The sequence below is a fragment of the Giraffa tippelskirchi genome, chromosome 7 (assembly GCF_054371585.1).
Source record: "Giraffa tippelskirchi isolate mGirTip1 chromosome 7, T2T-mGirTip1v1.2.pri, whole genome shotgun sequence".
NCBI classification, from domain to species: Eukaryota; Metazoa; Chordata; class Mammalia; order Artiodactyla; family Giraffidae; genus Giraffa; species Giraffa tippelskirchi.
Genome location: NC_137281.1, coordinates 15,221,096 through 15,241,799, shown reverse-complemented (window position 1 = coordinate 15,241,799; position 20,704 = coordinate 15,221,096). Strand labels below are relative to the sequence as shown.

At 41.1% G+C, this 20,704-nt stretch overlaps 1 protein-coding gene across 1 annotated transcript; it reads left to right on the top strand.

The window, feature by feature from the left end:
- Positions 1-997: 997 nt before the first annotated feature.
- On the top strand, positions 998-15,789 carry LOC145515685 (uncharacterized). The gene is given in 6 exon segments (XM_081516755.1): positions 998-1,195; positions 1,522-1,579; positions 7,506-7,632; positions 8,107-8,202; positions 12,163-13,665; positions 13,668-15,789. Coding segments are annotated over 6 exon segments (1,986 nt in total). The 5' UTR covers positions 998-1,193; the 3' UTR covers positions 13,868-15,789.
- Positions 15,790-20,704: the final 4,915 nt, after the last annotated feature.

Genomic DNA, 20,704 nt, shown 5'->3' with positions numbered 1-20,704 from the left:
TAGGTGCCAATGAAGTTCACTCAGCGTCAGATCTATTTATGCCTTTCCTTAACGTGGGAATTTTGAGTATATAATTTAAGGAAGCACCAAAACCAGTCAGTAAACAGGCAAATATTTTAATGTGTTATCTTAAAAATGATGAACAAAACCCACCCCCCGCCCCCACAACTATGATGAACAGAACTGTCAAACTATGCCTCCTCTTCATCCCTCTCCCCCTCACCATCACTACCACCACCACCAGCTCGGGAAGTTTCCTCCGAGCGGTATCTGTCCCAAGGATTTCTGGATAGAGTTCTTTGCCCAAATCCAGACTCTCCACTTTTCAAAATCTCGGGCACACTAGACCAGAGCCACTCCCACTGCCATTCTGGGAGCTGGCCCAAACCAATCCTGCTCTCTCCAAAAACAGCCCTGTCTATAGCGGCGCACCCTCCCACCGTCGGGGACGCAAAGCCGGTGTCGCTCCTATCTGGGAGTCCCAATAGGGTATCACCCCGCTGCCCTACCCACCAAGTACTTTACTCCGGGCCGCTCCCACACCCACTCGGCTCAGGCCCAGCCAGTGACGACCCTGGTTTCAGCTCCGCGAAGCGGACACCATCAGAGGCTTGAGTGGGGGAACTTAGATCCCCCGCACTGCTGAAGGTCAGCGCGCACAGTCTGGCCACCCGGCTGCACGACCGCCTTTGCTAGAATCCTCGGGCGTGTCCACGCCGGTCTGTAGATCTCATTGACTCTCAGCGGAGGAACTTGTGGACCCCACAGTCTAGGCACTTTAACAATGGGCTCCTAAAGTTGGCTGTGTAAGAAGAGGTGCAAAAGGCCGTGGCACCTTGCGTTGGAGAAAGCTACGCCTCCCTCTTCTTTGTCCTACTACACTCCCGACAGCCCTCCGCGGCCACTTCCGCCGTCCCTTCCGCTCGCCCCTTAGCGTGTGGAATTGACGTAGCAGGAACAGTTCCGGTTAGTGGGTTCCGCCCATTACGTTGTTGGTGGCGACTGGACCTTGCAATTCGGCTATTTCCCACACCTCTGCTCTTGGTTCCCGAGCTTCATCCTCAGGATTGGCAACGTGCACCCTGAGTTCCGTGAGTGCCCTACAGTCACGGCCTCGTCTATTCAGGACGTCCCTCTGCTTGTCCCTGATTTACTCACGAGGGCACAGGCTGCCTCTGAACTCGGGAGCTCTCATGTAGGCACCTCCAGACCATCCATTTTCCTTTCATCCCAACCCACAGGGATAGAGACAAATCCTTACTCCGCTCCTGGGGGTCATGGGTTTCAATCTCTGGCCAGAGCTTGGGGCTGAACTTGAGGGGCTCGGTCACCCTCGGCCCTTTCTCCAGGGCGCTGGATGGGAATGGGTTTGTGCTGGTAATTTCTGTGACACTCCCAACCCCCCAGTAGTGAGGCTCTGGAGCAGACCCTGCCTGCACGTGGGAAGGGTTTTCCAACTAGACATGCTCTCGTTTCTCTTCACATCCTCAGATTTGTCTTCTGCGATTTGCCCTTCTTTAGGGAGAGCACTCAGGAGATCAGGAAAATGACCACGGAGCTCCTGAAAGCCAAAAAAGAGGTGAGAATATGTGTAAAATTCCATCTTGGCTGTCGAGAAAATGAATACATTCCCTTTTCTTGCTTTGGAGGCTGCTTTATTGGTAGTTGGGCAAAGCTCACTTTCCTGGTCCTGGAGGAGTGGCTCGTTAATACATGGAGTTCCTCAACATTTCTGTCTGCCCCATCCATGCTTCAGTCATTTTCTAATTAAGTTAATTGTGAACAGCACATATGGGGCATAAATAAAAATACAGGGACGTCCAGGCTTAATTGTGCAGTGATAAGGATGAAAGGCAGGGACAACATTGTAGCCTGTGGCCTGAAGTGGCTAAGGAGGAATTCTAGGAGTAGGGCTGTCTGAACAACCCCTGAGAATCTGGTAAATTGAAGAGTTGGTGAAGACATACCAGTGGGAAGGACAGGCATCATGGTTGGTCTGAGGCTGAGCCACTAAGCACACTGCCCTTAACAGTATTGGGAAGATTGTATTTTAGGTTGATTTTAAAATATGTACTAAGGAAAATATAGACTGGTCACCCATACTTGGAACAGAAAGGAGTTTGCTATGGTCTGACCTGAATTTAACATTTGCAAGCATTTTCAGCATCTGGCAGTAGGGAGATTTCACCAAAAATTCTGGATTGCTTGCCTCTCTGAAAATAAACTGCATTGTATTCTGGTGTTGGGGAATTTGAGCTGAATGGTGTCTGCATCATTTGGACAGTTCCTGCAGAGTCTGTTTGTACTTTACCTAGTATCTTCCATACTGAAGTTGAAACCATTGACAGCTAACATTTTGCCTGTCTCTCTCATATTCATTACCTACTTGGCCCCTGAAGCATTTTCATTTTCCACCTTTGAGTCTGGGTGGCCAGGTTGAGTGCCATGCTGAGGAGTGTAGACTTTGTCTTGAGTAGATGGGTTTTGAAGGATATTGAGAAGGAATTTGATGTAGGAAATCAGAGATATAGGCATATAGGAACTTAAGGGGAAACTGTCTAACCCCAGAGAATGGTGACTGTGATGACTTAGACTTAATTGAATGTGACTAACACTTATTGAGCACCAACATAGTTGCCAGACTGGTTTACTATCATTTTTGATATGCACTAACTTGGTCTTTTCAGATCTGCCTTCACTGCCTTGATTTATTCTTAATCTTGGCCTCCATAGTAAAGATTTACAATTTCCTGGGCATTGTCAGAACAACTTTGAGAGTTCTGTGTTTCTCATTTGTAAATAGTTTATTCATTTGAAAAGTGTCAGTAACAAGAATGCATAAAAAATCTGGGGGCATTTCCAAAGGTAACATTGAATCTTTTATGTGTACTTTCTTCACCACTCGTAATGTTAATAGAGAAGCATTCTGATTTTCTGGGAAAAGCCAGAGCTGTATGAGCTGTATGAGCTGACTTTTTCCTTTTCCTGCCCTTGCTGCTGCTGCTGCTGCTGCTGCTGCTAAGTCGCTTCAGTCGTGTCCGACTCTGTGAGACCCCAGAGACGGCCGCCCACAGGCTCCCCCGTCCCTGGGATTCTCCAGGCAAGAGTACTGGAGTGGGTTGCCATTTCCTTCTCCAAGGCATGAAAGTGAAAAGTGAAAGTGAAGTCGCTCAGTCGTGTCCGACTCCTAGCGACCCCATGGACTGCAGCCTACCAGGCTCCTCCATCCATGGGATTTTCCAGGCAAGAGGACTGGAGTGGGTTGCCATTGCCTTCCTGCCCTTAAGACTTAAAAAAAAAAAAAAGGCATTATGAAAACTTGATCAAAGTGCACAAGCATTTGAATGGATAAATGGTTTAGGATGAAACCTCTGTTTCTAAAGGAGTACCTGGCACACATGATATGTTTGGTGCATGACCTTAAATAAATTAATTTGATGGAACTAAGAGACAAGGGAGTTTCTGTTGTTTGTTTTGATATGTTATTTGGGGCATATAATTAACCGCATTTCAGGGGGGTTGGGAGGAATTCCAGGTATTCTAACATGCATGACATCTGAATTCCACAAAACAACTTAAGAAAATCCACAGTAGGATGTTAATTATCACCACCTGAGAGGATAAATTAGAATTTGTAACAAATGAGTTGGATTGGTAGGCATATGATGTTACTAATTCTTAGCATTTTCTCAGTTGATTCCGTTGAACAAATTTGCTGACTGTATACTGTTTACAGAAACTGGATAGACTACATTCAGTGATGGATACAGTGCAGCCTGCACTCCTATGAGGCTTCCATTTTATTTTTAGATTTCTTTATCATTGGGATTTGGTTTAATTTTATACATACACACCCATGGGGCTTCCCAGGTGGCACAGTGGTAAAAGAATCCACCTGCCAATGCAGAAGACCCAGGAGACGTGGGTTCGTTTCCTGGGTGGGGAAGATCCCTTGGAGGAGGAAATGGCAACTCACTCCAGTATTCTTGCCTGGAAAATTCCATGGACAGAAGAGCCTGGCGGGATATAGTCCATGGAGTCGCAAAGAATTGGATGGGACTGAGTGACCGAGCATACATGCACACACATATCCCTACATATATACATTTTAACAAATCTTAATGACAAGATCCTATTGTTTTAAAGGTACTGACAGTGTATCTACTCAGACCCATTTTCTTTCTTTCTTTTTTTAAAGTTTATTTATTTATTTTTGGCTGCACTGGTTCTTCGTTCCTGCAAGAACTTTCTCTACTTGTGGTGAGCGGGGCTGCTCTTTCTTGCGGTGCATGGGCTTCTCATTATGGTGGCTTCTCTTGTGGCAGAGCACGGGCTCTTGGGTGCATAGGCTTTGGAGTTGTAGTTGCATGGGCTTAGTTGCCACTTGGCATGTGGGATCTTCCTGGAGCGGGAAATCGAACCCGTGTCCCTTGGATTGGCAGGCGGATTCTTAACCACTGGACCACCAGGGAAACCCACAGACCCATTTTCTAATAGGTGAAGGAACAGCCAGAATTTATCCCACTGAAAGTGATTTCTGTAATAGTACTTTGAATGAATGATCCTATTGACTGTTTTCCAATTGAGGGGAACATTTAACTTGTTCCTAGCGTTTAACTATTGCAGTTAATGCTTTTGTGATCAACTTTGTGCACGAAATTCTTTTATAGGTTGGTATTTATCGAGAAATAAATGTTTTAAAGCAGTGACCACTCATGGCAGTTGGAGCCTTGGAACTCTGCCTGCTCTAAAACATTTGATCTTATCAATTATCTCTTCTTTGTTTGAGATTCCCTTTTCCCATCACATTTTGCTTTACATGTTGCACTTTTTTTGTTTTTGTTACACTGTGCAGTGTTACATTCCCAGGATAGATCTGCTAGTATAGATCTTTTTCTTCTCTCATGTGAGTGTTCACAATAATGTCCTGATTTATTTCCCCATGTTGATGTGTTCCTTTGTTACTCATTGCATCTGTAATCCTCATTCCTCTTGAACATTAAAGGTATATCACTTTTCTGTTCAGAAGACTTCCTTTGGTGTGTCACAGCATTGTCTTAGGGCAGTCGTCACGTCAAATGTATTCTGTTTCTGACATCCTGTTCTAATTATTCATTCTGAAAGCATGTTTATTGACACCAAAGTGGAATAATCTCATATACCTCTTTAATTTAGATAAATTCACTTTTTAGGCACTTGGCTGGAAAAAGAGAGAAAAATAACTTTCAAGTCATTCAAATAAATCTATCCTTTATCACCTAATGACTTTATGCCTGAAAGTGAGTGAGAAATGGGAAGACTGAATCTGTTGCTCTCTAAATCTGTCTCCTTGATCCTATGAAATCCTGCCTGTCCTTTAAGATCTTACTGCCCTCTCATGAAACTGTCTCTGATCTCTCTATCCTACGGTGACCTCTCTCTCTCTTGAAATTCCTCTGACGTATTGATTCACAACCATGACTATTCTTAGGAGCTCTTAAAAGTATAAAAGTCATGTCCCTAAAGAGTCTGATTTTATTGATTTGCGGTGGGACCATGCCTGGGGCACTGAATATTACAATCAGTTGTTCAGTCACTCCATTGTGTCTGACTTTTTGCAACCCTGTGGACTGCATGCAGCACACCAGGCTTCTCTGTTCTTCACTATCTCCCAGAGTTTGCTCAAACTCATGTCCATTGTGTCGATGATGCCATCCAACCGTCTCATCCTCTGTCGTCCCTTTCCCCTCCTGCCCTCAATCTTTCCCAGCATCAGGGTCTTTTCCAATGAGTCAGCTCTTTGGATCAGAGGCTTCAGCTTCAGCTTAAGTCCTTCCAGCGAATATTCGGGGTTGATTTCCTTTAGGATTGACTGGTTTGATCTGCTTGCTGTCCAAGGGACTCTCAAGAATCTTTTCCAGGACTTCCCTGGTGGTCCAGTGGCTTAAGAATCTGCTTACCAATGCAGGGGACACAGGTTTGATTCCTAGTCTGGGAAGATTCCACATGCCTGAGCACCACAGCTACAGAAGCCTGAGTGTCTAGACCCTGTGCTCTGCAGCGAGAGATGCCACCTCAGTGAGAAACCTGTGTACTGCAAAGAATAGCCCCCACTCGCTGCAATTAGAGAAAGCCTGTGTACAGCAATGAAGACCCAGTGCAGCTACAAATAAATAAAAATTTAACAACAACAACAACAACAAAAAGTCTTCTCCAGCACCACAATTCAAAAGCATCAGTTCTTTGGGACTCTTTATGGTCCAGCCTTCTTTATGGTCCAACTCTCACATCTGTACATGACTATTGGAAAAACCATAACTTCCTGTAAGATGTTACAAAAAAACTTCAACAAACTTTTTGGCCAACCCAGTACTTCCATTCTTCAGGCTTGGGGAGAGCAAGTGGCAGAGTGAGGGAAGGGAAGGAGTGAGCCCTGCTGTGAAGTATACATAGCACTGGGTCATTCATCCTTGCCCTAGAGGCTGAGCTGCTTCATGTAGAACATTAATGCATAGACCAAATAGTCTCTCAAATTCTTCAAAGTCAGCAAGAAGATTATATTTTTACTTTAATTCTTTGTGTGTGATGTCTTCCTCCTCTTCCTGCCTAGATTCAAAGCTCCCAATGTGAAAGAACTCTTGTTTTGCTTTTATCCCTTGTAGCAGCAAGCCTAGCTGGCTGACAGTGATAGGTGCACAATGATGCTGGCTAGATAGAGATGGGAGAATAATGGTTTCTGAATTCTTGGCACCAAGGACATGTAGGGGAGGAGAAAATTTCTTTTTTTCATTAGGTATAAATTAGACAAAAGACATTTTTGTGAGGAAAACAATCAGGAGTTTATTAACATGTGCATCATGCATACACATGGGAGTACTCAGTGATGGGTAACTCAGAAGGGGTGGTTAGGACTTGAGCTTATATAGCATCTTAACAAAATAATGATAACATTTTAGAGACATGACAAGACAAAGGAAAAGGACTTTGAATTTCTAGAGCAGCGATTGTGGGAAGGTATAATAAATATATGGGGGAACTAATGGAAGAAAAGGGCCAGTTAGTAAATATTTGCTATGTAGATTCTTCTGGTGGGGTCTGTGGGCCAATAAGGGTCTAGGGTTGTCTCTGATGATTAATTTCTGCCCTTTGTAAAATGGGGAAAAGGGACACCTTTACAAATTAATGTGCTTTTAGGCAAATAGGAGAGGGCAGAGCTTTTCTTGTGTCTGCTTATTAATTGCCTTCAGCTCAAAATAATTGTTTTATACCAAAGTGGAATATTTGGGACTGGTGTATTCTGTTACCCTTTATTCATCATTCATAGTAAACTCCCATGGACAGAGGAGCCTGATGGCCTACTGTTCATAGGGTCACAAAGAGTTGGACATAACTGAAGCGACTTAGCGCAGCACGTAGTAAAGTCTAGAAATCTTCTCCACCTCCTCACAGATGCCTTTTGATCCCTCATCCTGAAGTGTAGACTGGGTGAACTCCTGGGTGAACAGTGGTGTGTTTTGTGTTAAAAGGCATTTGTGGCATTCCGAGATGTGGCTGTTGGCTTCACCCAGGAAGAGTGGAAGTTGTTGAGCCCTGCCCAGAGGACCCTGCACAGGGAGGTGATGCTGGAGACTTATAACCACTTGGTCTCACTAGGTAAGAATGGCTTTCCCTTAGCACTTAAAATCTGGCCTTCAGAGTATTTTCTATACATCATGAAGAAAGGCTACTCACGACGCAGCTTTATCTTAGGGTTTGGCTTAAAAACAATAATTTACCTTTGTCCTCAGGGTACATCTGGATTCAGTAGAGTTGAAAGCAGATAGGTTTATTCAAATTGTGTGTGCCACTCTGCATTTCCAGGTCTCTTTCCCAAGTCAGGGGCTTTTTTTTTCTTTTTAACTTTATCTTGCCCCAAACCTAGCAGATTTTTCATTTAGTAAGTATTAATAGGCTCTTTCCCTGATTAGAGTCTCCTTTTAGTACTTAACCCTTTGACTGCAGAGAGTTCACTATTCATGGGCCCTTTGTCCCACCCTGTTGGTTTCCCTCCCCATTTTGGCTGGGTTCTAGAATGGCCCCCTTAAACGCATAACCAGAAGTCTCCTTGTTTTCTTTCCTTATGAGCAGACATTCTGTTTTCCAAACCGGAACTCATTTGTCAGCTAGAACAAGGGGAAGAGCCCTGGATAGAGGAGAGGCAACGTCCACTGAGTCTGTGTCCAGGTGAGTGAGACACAGGGTAGTTGGGACCGTCTGCAGCATGGCAGGTAGGGAAGGAGGAGGTACTCTTAGGTACTGGGAGATGGCTTTTCTAGGCCTCTTGGCACTGGTAAGGCTGCCTGGCATGACCTCCCTTCCAGAATATCATCTTCAGGTAAGGGAGACTTCTCTGGCTTCCTTGTCTCTTTCCTCCATCAGAAGGCCTGCCTTCCTCTCACTTGGCTTGTTTTCTGCAGGGGACACTTGTGACCAATTCAGTCTGCTGTCATTTTCAGAAGAGGGCTTCATCCTATTTATTTTTTTCATCTTCTCTATTTATTTTGTAGTTTAAATATTCACCTGTAGTTTATTCTGTTTTTTTCTAAATAGACACCCCTCCCATCCAGGCTGCCATATAACATTGAGTCGAGTTCCATGTGCTGTCCTTGTTGGTTATCCATTTTGAATATAGCAGTGTGTACATGACCATCCCATACTCACTAACTGTCCCTTCCCACCAGCAACCATAAGTTCATTTTCTAAGCCTGTGAGTCTCTTTCTGTTTTGTAAGTAAGTTCATTTGTATCAGGAAATTACAAAAATTCTGCAAAAATAGTACAAAAAACACCTTTATATCCACTACACACACACATACTACATATTATCCTCTATACACACATACTATAAATATATATGGCATATATATTACTACAAAATGGCATCATAAAATCACCTTCTATTTTACCCAATTTGCTTTATCATTGGCATATGTGTCTCTTGTGAGCATGCTCTCCCTTCTCCCCCTACCATATGTATGTGTATATATTTATATATATCTTTATGTATATATAGTTGGGTATGCAGGTTCACATGTGGATGTGTGTTAAAAGATTTTCTAAGAATGGTGATATTTTCATATAACCATGGTATAGTTATCAATGTAAGTCTGTGGCTTGTCTTTTCATTCTGTTAATGGTGTCCTTTCAAGAATAACTTGATGCTTGATGATGATGTTCAGTTTTAAATTTTGATGATGTTTAACAATTTTTTAAATTAATTGTGCTTTTGGTGGTAGAACTAAGAAGTTTGCTTAACTCAGGGCCACATACATTTTTTTTCCTTTGGTTTCTTCTAGAAGTTTTATACTTTTAGCTGTTACATTTAAGCCTATGATCCATTTTTAGTTGATTTTTTTTTTGGTCATACTGCGTGGCTTGTGATATTTTACTTAGCACTGAGAGCTCAGAGTCTAACCACTGGACCACCAGGGGATTCCCTGTCTAGTTGTTTCTATCATTGAGAGTAGAATATTGAAATTTCCAATATTATTGTTGAATTATCTAATTCTTTTTTTTAGTTCTGTAAGTTTTTGTTTCTTGTATTTTGGGGCTCTTTTTAATTGTGTATACCTTTATAATTGTTAAATCTTTCTGATTTATTGCCCTTTTGTCTTTATGAAGTGTCCATCTTTTTCTCTAGCAGTAATCTTTGTCTTGAAACCTCCTTTGTCTACTATTAATATAGTAGCCATTCCAGTTCTCTTGTGATTATTGTTTGCATGGTATATCTTTTTTCATCCTTTACTTTTAACCTACTTGTGTTTTTTGGATCCAAAATGTGTCCCATGTTAATAACACATTGTTTGATGTTGCTTTTTTAATCTAGTGTGATAACCTCTGCCTTTTGTTTGGAGTGTTCAGTTTGCTCATATTTAATATAATGATTAATATAACTTAAATCTGCCATTTTGCTATTTTTTAAAATATGTCTCATGTCTATTTTTATACTCCCTTTTATGGCATTTTTTTTTTTTAATTTAAGTGTACTATTTTAATTCCACTCTTGATTTTAAACTTGTTTTGGACTTATTTTCTTAATTGTGCTCTAGGAAACAAAATATACACTTTAGTTTATCCCAATCTACTTATAATTAATACTAACTTAGTTCCAATAAAATATTTATATATATATTATAAAGCCCATAATATAGTATTATATTTATTGCCTTTATAATAGTTTTATGTGTTTTAGAGAAATTAAGAGAATTATATACATGCATTGTCTTTTATATCTACCCAGAGATATTTAATAGTTTCGGTGGTCCTCATTTCTTCTTGTGGATTTGACTTAGTATCCGGTGTATCTGGTGTCAACTTCTTTTCAGTCTGAAGGACTTACTGAGTATTTCTTATAAGGCATGTCTGCTGGCAGCCGGAGAAGGCAATGGCACCCCACTCCAGTACTCTTGCCTGGAAAATCCCATGGACGGAGGGGCCTGGTAGGCTACAGCCCATGGAGTCACTTAGAGTCAGACACGACTTCACTTTCACTTTTGACTTTCATGCATTGGAGAAGGAAATGGCAACCCACTCCCATGTTCTTACCTGGAGAATCCCAGGGATGGGGGAGCCTGGTGGGCTGCCATCTATGGGGTCACACAGAGTCGGACACGACTGAAGCAACTTAGCAGCAGCAGCAGCTGGCAGCAGATATTCTGAGTACTTGTTAATCTGAGAATATCTTTATATCAGTTTCATTTTTCAAGGATAGGTTTGTGAGAGTTCTTCATTATAGAAGTCTTTCCTTTTTTATTTCAGCACCTTAAATGTGTTATTCCACTGCCTTCTGGTCTCCGTTGTCTCTGATGAGAAGTTGTTGTTGTTCACTCTCTAAATCATGTCTGACTCTTTGTGACCCCGTGGGCTGCAGCACGCCAGGCTTCTCTGTCCTTCACCATCTCCCTGAGTTTGCTCAAACTCATGTCCATTGAGTCAGTGATGCCATCCAACCATCTCATCTTCTGTCACCCTCTTCTCCTCTTGCCCTCAATCTTTCCCAATATCAGGGTCTTTTCCAGTGAGTCAGCTCTTCACATCAGGTGACCAAAGATGAGAAGGTAACACCAGTCATATTGCTTTTCCTCTTGTACATGTTGAGTCATTTTTCTTTTGCTGCTTTCAAGATTTTCCTTTCGTCTTTTTTTCCCTGATGGTCAACATTTTGGCTATGATGTATCTAGCCTAGGGCTCTCTTGATGTTTATTTTGGGGTTTGTTGAGCTTCTTAGATATGTAGATTAATGTTTCTCATCAAATTTGGAACTTTTAAGCTATAATTTCTTCAGATATTTTTTCTGCTCTTTTCTTTCTGTCTTCACCTTCTTGAGTTATCATTACACATAGGTTTGATTTGCTTGATGGTGTCTTACAGGTTTCTGGGACTCTTTGTTTTTCTTCAGTCTTTCTTTAACTCTTCTCGTCAGTTTTTAGTTGATTTCTATTGATTTATCTCCAGGTTCACTGGTTCTGTTTCAAAGCCAAATATGCTGTTGTATCTCTCTAGTAACTTTGTAATTTTAGTTATTTTACTTTTTAATTTCAGAATTTCCTTTTGTTTCTTATTAATAGTTTCTATTCTTGGGACTTCCCTGGTGGTCCAGTGGTTAAGACTGCATGCTTCCAATGCAGGGGGCATTGGGCTTGATCTCTGATCTGGGAACTAAGATCTCGCCTGCTGCATGGTGCAGCCAAAAAAAAAAAAAAAGTTCTTATTCTTTATTGAGATTCTCCATTTTAAGTTATAATACTTACCTTTAATTTTTTGCATATCATTTTCTTTAGTTCTTTGAATATATTAATAATATCAGCTTTGAAGCCTTTTTTCCTCCCTAAATCAGTTTCCTGTTGGCTGCAATTTTTTTCCTTAACTATGTCACTCTTTCCTGTTTCTTTGAAAACTGGATATAATTGATATTATATCTAGACATCCAAAAAAACAGGTTGCAGGCTGGATTTGGTCCACTGATCAAGTTTACTCTTTCCTACAATAAAAATGTGATGCATAAAGTGAAATGCGAAATAGATCTTGGGAAGGATGGCTGAGTGGGAGACAGCTTGTGATATAAACATATTACGAATGACCAGTGGGCAAAGCAAAATGGCCAAGGCAGCCCTACCTATGACCAAAAACATTCTTTGTTCAGCAGGATCAAAGCTAGAAATTCAACCTTGTCTCACCCGTCCTCTGGCATTCTCTTGCCAGCAAGCCCTCATCCAGCAAGTGTGGTTCAGTCATCTCCATCAGTTATTCTCAAGCTTATGTGCAGGAAATCATCTCCATTCAGGGAAACACTGTTCAGAAGATCACAGACAGCAGCAGGAGCAACTCTCTGATCAAACCTGCTCGAGCCACCAAGCAGAAATTCAAGAGAGAGAAGAAGATTCCAAGCTTTTGTTCAGGAGAATAAGCAAAAGCAGCACTTTAAAGGCAATCTCCAGCCCCCCGGAAGAACAGCCAGTAACATCCAAGGAAGACAACACAGTGGTGGATTTAGGGCCCAACTCTGCCCAGAGGACAAACCTCAAGGAAACAGACAAAATATTACGTGGTTTAGAAATCTCAAAATTTGGAGCAATCAAATACGGAGAGTTTGGGGTAGGCTTTATCAAGGAGTCAAACCAGCTCAGCCTCCAGAGGACAGACACAAGAGAGACCGCTTACATGTACACTGAGTGGGGACAAAACTTCAGTAGTATGTCCGTCCTCATCAAAAACCAAAGGACACATTCTGGGCAAAAGCCTTATGTGTGCATGGAATGTGGACGAGGCTTTACCTGGAAGTCAAACCTCATCACACACCAGAGGATACACTCTGGGGAGAAACCATATATGTGCAAGGAGTGTGGACGAGGCTTTACTTGGAAATCAAACCTCTTCACGCATCAGAGGACACACTCAGGGCTCAAGCCTTATGTGTGCAAGGAGTGTGGTCAGAGCTTTAGCCTGAAGTCAAATCTTGTCACACACCAGAGGGTACACTCTGGGGAGAAGCCTTACATTTGCAAGGAGTGTGGGCGTGGCTTTTGCCAGCATTCACACCTCATCAGACATAAGAGGACACACTCAGGAGAGAAGCCTTATGTTTGCAGGGAGTGTGAGCAAGGCTTTAGCCAGAAGTCACACCTCATTAGACACTTAAGGATACACACAGGAGAGAAACCTTATGTGTGCACAGAATGTGGGCGTCAGTTTAGCTGGAAATCAAACCTCGAGATACACCAGAGGACACACTCGGGGGTTAAACCTTACCTGTGCCTGGACTGTGGGCAGCGCTTTAGCCTGAAGTCAAACCTCAACAAACACCAGAGGTCACACACGGGGGAGAAGCCATTCGTATGCAGGGAATGTGGGAGAGCGTTTACCCGGAAGTCAACCCTCATCACACACCAGAGGACACACTCAGGAGAGAAGCCATTTGTATGCAAGGAATGCAGGCGAGGCTTTAATGATAAGTCCACTCTCATCTCACACCAGAGAACACATTCAGGGGAAAAGCCTTTCATATGCAAGAAGTGTGGTAGAAGGTTTAGCCAGAAGCCAAACCTGTTTAGGCACAAGAGGGCACACTCAGGGGATAGCCCCTTTGTGTGCAGGGAGTGTGAACAAGGGTTTTATGATAAGCTAACTCTCATTACACACCAGAGGGCACACTCGGGGGGAAACCTCACGTGTGCAAGGAGTGTGGGCAAGGCTTTAGCCGGCAGTCACACCTCATTAGACATCAGAGGATACATTCAAGAGAGAAGCCTTACATTTGTAGGAAGTGTGGGCGAGGCTTTAGTCGGAAATCAAACCTCATCAGACTTCAGAGGACACACTCAGGAGAGAAACCTTGTGTGTATGAGCAATGAAACCTTTAGCCAGTAGTCACACTGCACGCTGTCCCACCCAGGGCTGTAGCTTCAGTTATAAGTCAGCCATTGGCTGACATTAAAGCAGAGACATCTGTGTGTGATGGGAGTGTTCACGAGACTAATGGTAAGGGTCAGCATCTCCATTCCACCTGAAGGAGAATTGTTGCTGGCCTGTTTTCAGGGGCTCTGGTTTTCCCTACTGGGGATGGTAGATTTTGGAAGATCTCTCAGGTAACTTGATGGAGAGAGTACTTAAGTAGGTTGAAATTAGAGAATTGATACAATTCTAGTATCCAATATACTTCCCAAGTATACTTAAACACTCCTTCCACAGTAACCTGGATGTTGTAACAGCAGTTTTAGAGCCCATCTCTTGATGTCTGTTTGACCTGAGAACAAGAGACAGAAACCATGGCTGATTTAATGCTGGTTCTACAGAGCATGACCCGGCAGAGTCAGCTTCAGGGAAAGTTTGGAATATGGTCACCTCATGGGGATAGAGATAATGCCTGGGTAGAAGGTTTTATTATACAATGGGCTGACAGGTAAGAAAGATTCTAAGTATCCTAGCTCTTAAGTTTGGGAAGAGTTACCCACTTTTGGAAACAGCATATCTTTGCTTGCTTCCTGGGACTGTCTGGTTTCCAGGTTGAATCCATACTGTAGATACTTTTATTGACTGAGTGTATTTAGACTAGAAATGTATTATGTAATGTTATAAAGAAAATATGCACACATATACAGAAATGTAAAATGAAATTATCTTCTATTCTCTTTTGAGTTACAACATCCTGTTAGTAATTATTTGGTTTAAATTTTTCCAACCATTGTAAAATATACTACATTTTTGGTTGAGAATAGTCTCTTTTTGGAAATGGCAGTGTCCCACAAATTCACTTAGAATCTTGTCCCAAGGCCCAGTTTTTTTTTTTCATGAAACTTGACTAAATGATTGTGAATTATATTTGGAAAATAAGTTTTCTAAGGATAGGCAAGAAAATATAGGAATTGTATTATAACTTATTTTTTAAATTTGTTTACAGGTATTTAGAATAGATCTGAAAGCCATAGAAAAACAAAAGTATATGGGTACTTAGAAAGTGGTGAGGCAGGATTTCAAGTGCTTGGCTGTTAGTTTTGTTGTTCAGTCATTCAGTCATGTTCAACTCTTTGTGACCCCATGGACTGCAGCACGCCAGGCTTCTCTGTCCTTCATTACCTCCCGGAGTTTGCTCACACTTATGTCCATTGAGTTGATGATGCCATACAACCATCTCATCCTCTGTTGTCCCCTTCTCCTCATGCCCTCAGTCTTTCCCAGCATCAGGGTCTTTTCCATTGAGTTGGCTCTTCTCATCAGGTGACCAGAGTATTGGAGCTTCAGCATCAGTCCTTCCAGTGAATATTCAGGGTTGATTTCCTTTAGGATTGACTGGTTTGTTCTCCTGGCTGTCCAAGGGACTCTCAAGAGACTTTCAGTTTAGGGAAAAAATAAGCAGTGGTCCCAAAGCCTTGATATCCAAAGGAGTTACAGTTAGGGAATCACAGTCTCAAATAATATGAGGTGTAAAAATCTTAATTTTTGTTCAAAATCTTAAGTTTGAGTGGAGTGAGCAGAACCTGGTGAAAAATTATGAAATACTATCTTGATGGAGCAGTTGGCCTGGCCTCCCCCTCTTAGCCCTCCCCATGGTAAATCCTGACCTCATGCTCTTACATTTTCTCAACAGAAAAATATCTTTTGAGTTTTAATCTCTTTATGTCTAAGAACTTAATTACTCTTTTCCATAAAATCATGTCATGTCACAAACATAAGGATTCCAAAATTAAACATATGTTTTACTGTTTTTTAACTTTCAGAAGGAACACTTCCATTTTCAGTGTAGTTGATTCATAAAAATAAAAGATTTTGCCACAAACTGTTTAAAACTCTCAACAGGAAAAAATAGAGCACTGCTGGTGTATGAAGACTTAAATAGATTCAAAATAGATACAAACCTTGGGAAACAGTTTTATGGAGCAGCAACCAAACAGAAAGACCTGGAAATGTTCTGAGAAAGGGGTAGAAAGAAGCCCTATACTTTGGCGCTCCCCAAGTCCACCACTGATTCTTAAACCTACATCAGGCCTTCTGCTTAGAACCTCTCCAAAGAGGCAAGAGTTAAGACAGGTAACCTGAGGTGTCTGCCTGGGCCTAGCATTAAAATCTGTGTGCAAATCTGGAAACTGATTAAGAGATAAAACACCACATGGTATTCAGATATGGGAATCCTCAGTCTTGGTTTTGCCTGTTGTTTTTTTTTCCAATCTGTGTCTGGACTAGCTATCCACAACTGCCCCATATTTCATAACCTGAGGTGATAGCTCTAGGTGTTTAAAACAGACAGAAAAATTGCCCCAGAGCAACCACTACCCATCCTGCCAACCTTCTGGTAAGTAATAGACTACATTGCAGAAAATTTTGAAGAAAAGATGATAAACAGTATGAAACAATGAATATTGCTTCAAATCTGTAAGTCTGTTATAGTCATCATGGAAATGTTCCATTTTAAAAGCAGCAGCAGTAAATGTTAATGAAACTTTCATTTAATTCAATTTTGACATTATTATGGGTCATTGGTTCCCTAAGTGTGATCAGAGGATTTTGGGAGGACCCTTTCAAGTGATCTGCATGGTCAAAACAAATTTCATTATAACACTAAGACATTACTTGCTTTTTTCTGTTTTGCTGAAATTTGCACTGATGGTGCAAAATCAGTCAGCAATCATGGGTAAAACTGCTGGGCTCTTAGCATGAATCAAGGCAGTGTCACCAACAGTCGCTCAGTTGTGTCCAACTCTTTGCGACCCCATGGACTGCAGCAAACTGTACTACTAGCATTATTGTATTTTTTAACCACCCCCATTTGTAGTCAAAAGTGCAAGTTCCACTTAAGAATATTCTTCATAAAATAGTAGAATTTTGTTAAATCTTGACCTTTGAGTACAGCATTTTAAAATTATACTTTAAATTTTGAGATAACTAATGCACAGTTGCAAGAAATTATATAGGGAGATCTCATGTTTTCTTTACTCAGTTTACTCTAGTGGTAATGTCTTATAAAATTATGCTGTAATATCACAACCATGATACTAAAATTGGTATGCATACATCTTTTAAACATTTTGTGTGATGAAAAGAGAAATACACGTAAAAGTACTTAGCCTTTTGTGATAAGATTGGTGGTGATACTAATTAGCGTGATTTTATAATACCATATAATGAAGTATGATGATGGAAGATCTGCCTAATTCATTGAACCAGTATTTTGCAAACAATTAGTACATAATGCTGCAAAATCATCTGTGGGTATATTAAAATATAAGATAGACAAATGGATTTTAACAAAATAAAAGCCGGATTCCATGATTTTTGATGAAGTATCAAAGGATAATGTTGACAGTTACCTGAAAAGAGTATTAAAACACTCCTCCATTTTCTTACTATGTACTTACATGAGGCCAGATTTTATTTATGTCAACACATTAAATGCAGGAGCACATATAAAATACCAACTATATTCTACTAAATTGAATATTAAAGATTTGCAAACACATGAAACAATGTCACGCTTCTTTTTTTTTATGATGGAAAATGTTCAAACCCAAGAGAAAGTGAAAACACTTTATTTTTCACCTTTAAGTGTGTTGTTTCTAGATATTTGTGGTCTATAACCCATACTGAAAATACACCCACACACCAGAAAAAAGTGAACATGTTATAATACCAAACATTTTATTAATATCTATGCTTTACATAATTTAAAATAGGCATAGAAGAAACAAATGCAGAGAAAATGCTTAACACCCACTGACAGATGTAAACCTACAATCTGAGCTATGCTGCTCTGTCTAGACAGAACACTGAGACTCGGGGCATATTCATTTCTAGAACTCAATGATATAATTACTTAATGTCTAGGCTTGTGGCTATGTATCTAACTGTTCTTCGCAATCATTTTTTTCTGTTTTTTTAGTCAAAGAAGCAGCTTTATGCTTTTAATCATTTCTTCAGTGTGTTTTTATATTTGTTAATTTCTGTTAATATTTACTAATCTCAAGCTTTTTTATTGTATTGCTTTTTCAAGCTTGTTTAATCAAAATTTGGTTTGTTTATTGCCTTTTTACTGTCCTAAAAGTCAGTTCATTTCTAAGTGGCATACAGTTTTCATTTTTTATTTTCTTTTATATAAGAATTACTATTTTAGAGTGCTTACAAGTAGCTAGATGAACATACTCATTTTTACAATATCCTAGTATTCAGCTTTTTATCTTACAGGATTGTCATCAATGTATTTTGTGATTTCTTTCATTTTAGTCCATATAGTGTAGTTTTGAATGTGATTAAGCTTGTATCTTAAAGTATTTAATGTGTGAGTGTGTATATATTTTAATAATATGCCAAGATTAACACAAACTGTTGTAAAGTTTTATATTTTCTATATAGTTATTTTATTCTTTTTGTCTTGTATTAATGATGTCTTTATTTTTATTTATTAATTCATATTATATGTTTGAGGGACTTCCCAGGTGGTGCTAGTGGTAAAGAACCTGCCTGCCAGTGTAAGAGATGTAAGAGACACAGGTTTGATCTCTGGGCTGGGAAAATCCCCTGGAGAAGGGCATGGCAACCCACTCCAGTACCCAACCAGTATTCTTGCCTGGAGAATCCCGTGGACAGAGGAGCCTGAGGGGCTACAGTCCATGGGGTCACAAAGAGTTGAGCACAACTGAGTGACTAACACTTTGAACTCTTTCACTGGGGCTTCAGCTATTAGAGGACTCTTTCAGGTGAGGGGATTGGAGAGGATCTCCAGGGATGTGTTTTTATTTCAAGAACTTCTCTTTACTTCCACATACCCCTACTTACTGAGATCTTGACTTGGGTGCACCTTCCAGATTTTTTCTTTTTTTTTTTGAACTTTCACTGACAAAGACTCTCCTTGACCAAACTTTAGTCAGACTCCTCAGAACCCTTTTCTCAACTAGGCTTCAACCTTTGGGCTTCAGTGTTTGTCTTTGCATCACCCAGTTTTAGCAAGAATTCTGTCAAGTCAGTTTAGCTCACATTCTTGATATCTGATCACTGTCAGTATTTAATTAAATTCTTCATCCACCCAGATGGTATGTGATCACTCTGGCCTTCCCTCAGCAAGAATCCTATTAGTCAGCCTAGCAAGAATTCCCCCCCTACCCGTTTATGTTTCCTCTTTGTAATTTTCCAAAAACTGACCACCCCCCAACCCTAACTTGCTCCTTGTCTATCAATCCTCTCTTGCTCTATTTGGAATTGAGCTGGTTCTATACTGAAGTCTCTTTTCTCCTATGGCAATAGTTCCTGAGTTTAAAAAAAAAAAGCAAGCCCCTTCAACTACCACTCAGTTCTTGTTTTCTTTAACATCACTCACAGGTTCACATTCTTGGCCTCTTGACTGTGGATAGTTCTCTTAAAGCTGAGCCCTAAATAAAGTTGTCGAGGTTTATCATAGCTTTCCTTCCAAGGAACAAGAGTCTTTTAATTTCATGGCTTAAGTTACTGTCCACAGTGATACTGGAGCTTTGACAAACCTAGATAGCATATTAAAAAGCAGAGACATCACTTTGCTAACAAAGGTCTGTATAATCAAAGCTGTGGTTTTTCCAGTAGTCATGTTCAGATGTGAGTTGGACCATAAAGAAGGCTGAGTGCTGAAGAATTGATGCTTTCAAATTGTTATGCTGAGGAAAACTCTTGAGAATCTCTTGGAAGGCAAGGAGATCAAACCAGTCAATCCTAAAGGAAATCAACCCTGAATATTCATGGGAAGGACTGATGCTGAAGCTGAAGCTCCAATACTTTAGCTACCTGATGCGAAGAGCCAACTCATTAGAAAAGACCCTGATGCTGGGAAAGACTGAAGGCAAAAGGAGAAGAGGGCAGCAGAGGATGAGATGGTTAGATAGTGTCACTGACTTAATGTACATGAATTTGAGCAAATTCTGGGAGATAGTGAAGGACAGGGAAGCCGGGCATGCTGCAGTCCATGGGGTCGCAAAGAGTTGGACATGACTTAGCGACTGAACAACACTATAACACAACAACAAATTAAAGCTGTAAAGTGAAAAGTCAGGAACAGTAATAAACCCCAGAGCTACTGGCTACAACAATATAAATGGCTTTGATAGAAGCGAGCATCTTCCTACAACTGGAATATAATTACTCTCTGTGCCTGCCATCACATTAGCGGCAAGTAGAGAAGGGATATGGGCTTCCCAGGTGGCACAGTGGTAAAGAATTTGCCTGCCAATGCAGAAGATGCCAGGGTTGCAGCTTCCATCCCTGGCTTGGGAAGATCCCCTGGAGTAGGAAATGTCAACCCAATCCAGTATTCTTGTCTGGAAAATGCCATGGACTGAGGAGACTGGTGGGGCACAGTCAGTCCATGTGGTCGCAAAGAGTCTGACACAACTGAGTGCAAGGGTGTGGACACACACACGCACACACACACGGGACACACAAAGACTCCTCTCCCACGGACTCAACTGTAAAGACAAGCCCAGAAATAAAGCTCCACCGCCAATTATGCGGATCTCTGGGCTAAGAACATAGTTACAGAAACGTCATGCCCAAAGTCCGCCACAGTCCCTTACACATCCACAATCACTCTCCCATTCTTGGTGTGACAGATCCACAATCTGTCACACAATGACCCACAATCACGGGGCATGATTTAAAATACACCTCACTACACTGACAGAACACGTCGCCCCGTGGTGTGCAAGGACAAAAGTGTGCAGCGACAGTCACACACAAAT